This window comes from Sphaeroforma arctica (genome assembly GCF_001186125.1).
Source record: "Sphaeroforma arctica JP610 unplaced genomic scaffold supercont1.1904, whole genome shotgun sequence".
Taxonomy (NCBI): domain Eukaryota; class Ichthyosporea; order Ichthyophonida; genus Sphaeroforma; species Sphaeroforma arctica.
In genome coordinates, this window is record NW_014038654.1 from 1 (window position 1) to 8,025 (window position 8,025).

Genomic DNA, 8,025 nt, shown 5'->3' on the forward strand with positions numbered 1-8,025 from the left:
TACCTTTTACCGAATACTGAATACCGAATACCGAATTCAATCTGAATAGCTTCCCCTATATTTTTACTTTCTATCCATTTTTTTTTCTCTTACAATAGAAGTTTTCTAAATGCGGTGTCGTCCTTTTTCCGATCTGTATAATGTACCTATCATTTCTGGCCCGAGTTGTGCATTAACAACGATATTGCCTTTGCCTTAATACTATCTGTACTTAACTGCATTCCTACTTTTCATTTACGCAAACCATACTATAAATTCAGAGTTATTTTTCATGATTTGTGTTTGTATTGAAACAATCACTTTTTATTTCCCTAATGCTGATGCAAATGTTCAACTTAACGTAAACTAAACCGCAAATGGAATGATATGATTCTCCTGTTTCGACCAATGATACTGTTTGGGGATCCGCAGACGTTTCTTCTACCGGTATGAACATGTGTCGAAACCCTAAAACCCTAGACCTCTTTGATTGATCTCAGTAGAAGTTCCGACCATATTCGCAGCCTAAGTTCTCTTGCATTGAGCGGCATATTAATTCCGTGCATCCAACATAGATGGTTCCTAACATCCATTCGATTAGAGTCAGTACCATCTCGGAGTACTCTCTTTATATAGATAGATATATATATGTATACATATGTATATATGTATATATATATATATATATATATATGTGTGTGTGTGTGTGTGTGTGTGTGTGTGTGTATGTATGTATATATATGAATATATATTCTTATTATTCTTATTTTTATTATATTATTATTTTATTATATCATTACATTATTATATATTATTATATTACTATTATATATATTATTATGTAATATATATATATACATATATATATATATATATATATATATATATATTGATGTCTAAATTATATATATATATATTATATATATATATATATATATGTTGTGTGTGTGTGTGTGTGTGTGTGTGTTCATGTATCTATGTGTGTATGTATCTATGTGTGTTGGTATAATACCATATGTTTTTTGATACCCAAATTATATATCCTCTGTGTAGGTTCCGGTCCATCCTTGAGTACTGACCCGAGTCATCGCAGAGAGTCTAAGATCAAGAAATGGAAATCAAGGACGCCATATTACCTCCCCATCGTGCAATGGGTAAGTGACACACAACTGCTGTACTAAAATCATATATCAATATCCTCTCATGCAATGTATGTGTCATGCCAAACTGCTATACCAAGGACAATACGTTTACATGGCAATACGTTCTCAAGCTGATGTGCCCTACTAAAACCATTTATCAATACCCGTTCATGCAATGTATATGTCATACCAAACTGCTATACGAAGGACAATACGTTTAGATGTAAACCCTAAAAACCCGTTCGCAAGCTGGTGTGCCCCACGGTATGCACTGTGTTGTGCTGTAGTATTTGTAGCGTGGTTTCTCCCGAATGTGTGGGTCTGTTTGACTAGAAAAGGAAATCGAGAACGCGTATTTATCTTCCCATCGTGTCATGGAGACCGCCTATCTGGTTTATCACGGGGTCATAGTGCTGTAAGTGGTTCACTGTATCACACCTCTGTTCTATTTTTAGGTACATGCCCTGTTCTATTTATAGGTTAAGACATACAGCACAATCTACTACATCAGCAATCTAATAGCTTGCATCCTTGCATGCCCATATCCACATCACTGGCACTATCACATGGGACATGGCCTGTAGTAAATATTAACTCACAACAACATGCCTTTGTTCTTTTTTTAGGTACATGTTTACTCTATTTTTAAGTACCTGTCTCTGTTCTATTTTTAGGTACATGCCTCTTTTTTATTTTAGGTACATGTTTCTGTTCTATTTTTAGGTTCCCGTCTCTGTTCTGTTTTTAAGTACATGCCTCAGTTCTATTTTTAGGTACCTGTCTCTGTTCTGTTTTTAAGTACATGCCTCAGTTCTGTTTTTAGGTACCTGTCTCTGTTCTATTTTTAGGTTAAGATGTACAACAGAAGCTACTTCATCAGCGACCATCTATCTGACATCACCGTTGCTTACAAGCCCATAATCACATCACTGGCACTACCAACTGTGCCATTGGCACCCAATGCTAAAAATACCTCCCAATCACTTGCCTCTGTTCTATTTATAGGTCAAGACATACAACAGGAGCTACCTCATCAGCGACCTCATCTCTGGTATCTCCGTCGCCTCCATGCTTATCCCCGCATCCCTGGCTCTTTCTGACCTGGCAAGGTTACCAATCAATCACGGCCTATACTGTGCCTTTGCAGCCACGCTCACGTATACATTCTTGGGTAAGGTTTAAGAGTATGCATATGTATTTTCTTGTGTAGGGTGTAGGGTTGTATACGTTTTGGTACGGGTTGTCTGAGATTCAGGATATACGTAATAGGTATGGTTGTTTTTGAGGTATAGAATTTCTAGCATATGTTTTAACGTATATAAACATGTATGTAGTTATTTGATAATTATAACCCCTGATCAATTTTAGGGTATATGTGTATTTGTACGGGTTGTTTGAGATTCATGACATGAATGTATTAGGTATGGTAGGTTTATTTGAGATTAAAACTGCCTGGTTTTTGTTTTAGTGCATATATATATATAAACATACGTATGAGGTTTATAATCCCTGGGTCAATTGTAGGGTATATAGGCCTATATGTCTGGTTTATTTGAGACATAGCACTGATAGATATTTAACTACCAGCGTATAGTAGGCACACCTTCCTGCCGAAACAATCACGTGGAGCTTGTTATCTCGATTTCTAAGTGCAGTTGTGTGGGATGCATTCTTCGATTGTTCTGGTCTTGGCCGTGCTTTAATTGAATACTTAAAAATTACGTAAAGTGATGCAGCTTTTAATATTTTTCCATGAACAATTACAATGTTATTATGCTAAAGAGTAGGTATATTATGTTTCACCATCGATATATATATATATATATATATATATGTGTGTGTGTGTGTGTGTGTGTGTGTGTATGTATGTATGTATATATATGTATATGCATATGTATGTATAAATAATTAAATATATATATATATATATATATATATGTATGTATGTATGTATGAGAATATATATATATATATATATACATGCATACCCGCCTGATAACTTGTACACATTATCTCAACCTCCAATACCATTCAGGTACGAGTCCCCAGATGTCGGTAGGGCCAGAGGCTGTAGTGGCGATTTTAACGGGCATGCAATTGGCACCGTATGAGGTGTGTAGGGAACATCATTTTTAACGTAAACGTATTGCCATTATAGAGTTCTTTTTTCTCACTTAATTGCTTCCTCATATGCATCTGCTTATTTCTATTTCATGCTCTGACCTTTTTCTCAGGGTGAGGATAAGCTCATAGCGGCAGCCACATTAACTTTGATGGTAGGCTGCATCACCATCGCCCTCGGTCTTTTAAGGTGTGTGATACCTGTGTACATATTCATGTGTGTGTACGTATATGCATAAATAGATATGTATATCAAATTTAATTAGGTTGGAAATGTGAATATATATATATATATATATGTATATGTATGTATGTATGTATACATTATATATATATATTTATATATATATATATAATATACTTATATCTATCTATATATATATATATATATATGTGGTGTGGGTTGGGGTTTTTTGTTGTTTGTGTGTGTGTGCGTGTGTGTTTGTTTTGTTTGTATGTATATATATTTATTACAGTAGTGGGTGCGATCTTGCTTTCGGCGGATGAAGCCTTTATAGAACATTGTTCGTTTGCTCACTAGGTAAGATATCATTCAATGGTAAACATCAGCAGGATGTGGATTGGCGATGTTTTAGTATTGAACACAACTGTGCAATCTATAGATAGCACATGATGCGGCAGTTTTCGGTTTATTCATAGGCCATATAGTTATTTTCTATATGCTGTGTTTGTATCGACTCCATTCTGCCACTTGCTCTTCTGCACTGCTTCTTCATTCCATATCAATTCTACGATCTATAAATAGCACTTGCTCGGCTGGTCTATAAATAGAATGAGCTATTTCATCCTGTAGGTTGGGGTTCATCGACTCCATCCTGTCGCGGTCTCTACTGCGAGGATTTATCATTGCCGTAGCATTCCATATCATTGCGGAGCAGATTCCGGTGCTACTGGTATGTGCGTGCTTGTTTCCACACGTGTCTAATTACGCTTTGCATGGCCAAATAGCACTGTCTGTGCCTATGCAACAGCCTTGTTTTTCCGGTGCTACTGGTGAGTGCGTGCTTATTTCCACACGTGTCTAATTACGCTTTGCATGGCCAAATAACACTGTCTGTGCCCATGCAACAGCCTTGTTTATTCCGGTGCTACCGGTGAGTGCGTGCTTATTTCCACACGTGTCTAATTACGCTTTGAATGGCCAAATAACACTGTCTGTGCCCATGCAACAGCCTTTGTTTAGTTATATGTATGCATACTTGCCTTCAATACATTACCCACATACCTGAGCCTAGCGCGAGTTGTGTCACCTTGTTGTGTTGTGTTGTGTTGTGTCGTGTTGTGTTGTTGTGTTGTGGTGTGTTATTTTGTGGTGTGGTGTGTTATTTTGTGTTGTGTTGTGTTGTGTTATTTTGTGGTGTTTTGTGGTGTGTTTGTGGTGTTGTGTGGTGTGGTGTGTTATTTTGTGTTGTGTTGTGTTGTGGTGTGGTGTGTTATTTGTGTTGTGGTGTGGTGTGGTGTGTTATTTTGTGTTTTGTTGTGTTGTGATGTGTTGTGGTGTGTTATTTTTGTGTTGTGTTTTGGTGTGTTGTGTTTGTTTGTGTTTGTGTTTGTGTGTAGTATATATATATGCATATGCATATGCATATGCGTGACTTGTATGAACGCCGAGAATTTCATTAGCCAAAACTGGTATACTTACATAGAGATGTACCTCTGACAACGAACTTACAAAACGCAGCCTTTAGAGTATCCTCGATGTGGTCGTAAACGCAATCACAAACGAAGAAGCCCAGGTGTACATGTAGATGTAAACGCTGTGAATGTCGTATGCGTGGTTATAGTAGTATACACCAAGTGTGCGTGTGTATGTAGTTGTTCTGACTTTCCAGTTATATGGGTGCTGGGATATACCCCTTACTTTAGTTGTTAAGAATGCATTCACATATATGCATGCAGATGTGTGCTTACTTGTGTAATATACACTTACACACATGTAAATAAACATGATTCTACACGAGTACATATACCTACACATCAACACGTGTTTGTGCGTATGTGTATACACACGTGTACATATAACTATAAATAAACACGTATTTGTGCGTATGTATATACACACGTGTAGCTACCGTGGAAATTAGGCTCTATGCTCACTACCATTCACATACCTAGTCAGGCTATCAAGTGTACGAAGAAAAACTTGACTGTAGTGTCACGCACACTATGTTACCTGCATTTGTAGCAATACACCCCTCACAGAAGAACAATATATCACTATGTAGTGGGTACTATCATCCGTAAGCTTATAGCCCTGATTTTAATATCCTATCTACCCCCTCTCGTGCATGTACAGGGATACACCTCCCACAGTAAGGCGGGCAACACCGCCATAGAGCACATGATTCACATCTGGACACACCGCAGAGAAATCAACTGGGCTAGCAGTCTGTTCGGCTGCACATCCCTGGGCGTGTTGCTGATGTTCAACATGGTATGTATCTTTAACATGGTATGTATGGCGTATTCTATGTAGACACACAACGGGTTATGCATGTGTGTATATGTGTATGTATTGCGTATTCTATGTACACACACAACGGGTTATGCATGTGTGTATATGTGTGCTATAGCATTGTATATGTGTATGTTAAATATGGTATGTATGGCGTATTATATGTACACACACAACGGGTTATGCATGTGTGTTTACGTGTGTTATATCACTGTATATATGTATGTTGAATATGGTATGTATTGCATATTTTATGTACACATACAATAGGTTATGCATGTGTGTATATGTGTGTTATATCACTGTATATGTGTATGTTGAAAGGAGTATGTATTGCATATTCTATGTACACATACAACAGGTTATGCATGTGTGTATATGTGTGTTATATCACTGTACATGTGTATGATGAATTATGTACTGGCAGCATGCCCTACTTCCCTTTACACCGATCACACTTACGTTGACATGGCGCCCTTTCCCATCAATATACCTACCTCAGTTTAGGGTTTAGGGTTCTCAGCTTCTGCTTACAGCATCCCCCCATATCACTCTCCACATCACTCCCCCTTCTTGTACCTTAGCAGAGTAAGAAGCGTGTGCCCTTTCCCATAACCATACCTACCCCAGGTTAGGGTTTAGGGGTTTAACTTCTAATTACAGCAACCCTCCCCCCCTTCCTATACTAACACCCCTTCCTGTATCTTTACAGGACTTAAGAACCTTGTACATTTTCCCATAAACATACCTACTCCAGGCTCAGGGTTTTAAGGGTTATCAACTTCTGCTTACAGCAACCCCCCACACCACTCTTCCTCCCTATACTATCACCCCTTCCTATCCTATCACCCTTTTAGGATTTAGCCTTTCCTATCCTATCACCCTTTTAGGGTTTAGCCTTCCCTATCCTTACACCCTTTTAGGGTTTAGCCTGTCCTCTCCTAACACCCTTTTAGGGTTTAGCCTTTCCTCTCCTAACACCCCTCCCTACACCTGCTCAGGCCAAGAAGCGTGTGCCGTGGCTGGCGTCGTGTCCCATGATTTTGGTGGTGGTGGTCGCTGCCACACTGGTGTCACAGTGGACCCACGCACACCTCAACTACGGCGTCAACATCATCGGCGCAGTGGACTCTGGGTTTGTAGCGCCATTTAGCGTGGACCTGAAGGTGGATGTGATCAATCACCTGCTTCCAGGTATGTATGTATGTGTGTATGTGTGTATATGTGTGTATACATGCATATATATATATAATGTATATGTATATAAAGGTGAAGGTGAAGGTAGTTGTCCTCATACGCACATACACACATCCACTGCGTGTCAAAGCCAATAAGTTGGCTGCACTAGAATAAGTATCAGCATCTCGAATGCATCGGAATGTTGAATAAACCAGGGGTTTTTCTTCTTCTTGCGAGTTTGTAGCGTGATTTATATAGCAGGAGAGTGGGTTTAAATGACGTATAAACCAGGTTTGAACTTACCGGTTGTGTCCTACTGTATACGACCAATGGTGTGTATATTGATCAAGCAGGTGTGGACACATACACACTCGCATGGCGTACGTCTGCTGCTTCTGGGTATGTAGCCTCATCACTCTGCGATCACATACGCAGTTACATGTACTTACTCACATACACATACTCACGTGCACATACTCCCTTCCACATACTCATATGCACATACTCCCTTCCACATACTCATATGCACATACTCCCATCCACAGGTGCTGTGCTTATCTTCCTGTGCGGCTTTGTGGAGAGTATTGCGATTGGGAAAGAATACGCCAACAAGTACAGTTACCGTCTCAGTCCCAACCGAGAGTTAGTGGCCTTTGGCGCCTCCAACATAGTTAGTGCGTTAATGGGCGGCTATCCATGCTTTGGCTCACTCGCACGCAGCAAGGTTATGGATCAATCAGGATCACGCACACAGGTATATGGTTGTTGCAGTGGCTGTTGTACGTGAGTGTGTATATTGATGTGTGTGTAGATGTGTAGGTGTATGTAATGTTGTGTATATATGCACAGGTGTAACAGGTGCAAACATGTCGGTCACACTCACACCCACACACATAGATATATGTATATACATATACATATACATATACATATATATCTATATATATATCTATCTATATATATATATATATATATATATATATATATATATACTCTCTACCTACCGTCCGTACGTAAGTACGTTCGTTTCGTTTGGTTGTTCGTCGTCTACTATATATATAGTATATATATATATATATATATATATATATATATGTATAGTACTAGTACGACGACACGAGTAGAGTA

The 8,025-nt window shown here is 38.7% G+C and overlaps 1 protein-coding gene across 1 annotated transcript in view; it reads left to right on the forward strand.

Moving 5' to 3' along the window:
* Nucleotides 1-409: 409 nt before the first annotated feature.
* Nucleotides 410-8,025, forward strand: part of SARC_11830 (hypothetical protein) — a gene marked incomplete at both ends in the record, with an annotated part of 9,207 nt that continues 1,591 nt past the window's right edge. The window contains 9 exons of the mRNA XM_014294076.1: nt 410-426; nt 1,033-1,133; nt 2,127-2,292; nt 3,157-3,233; nt 3,356-3,432; nt 4,057-4,156; nt 5,560-5,697; nt 6,720-6,912; nt 7,443-7,651. Of these exons, the coding sequence (XP_014149551.1) occupies nt 410-426; nt 1,033-1,133; nt 2,127-2,292; nt 3,157-3,233; nt 3,356-3,432; nt 4,057-4,156; nt 5,560-5,697; nt 6,720-6,912; nt 7,443-7,651 (1,078 nt within the window). The remainder of the gene's footprint in view (nt 427-1,032; nt 1,134-2,126; nt 2,293-3,156; nt 3,234-3,355; nt 3,433-4,056; nt 4,157-5,559; nt 5,698-6,719; nt 6,913-7,442; nt 7,652-8,025) is intronic.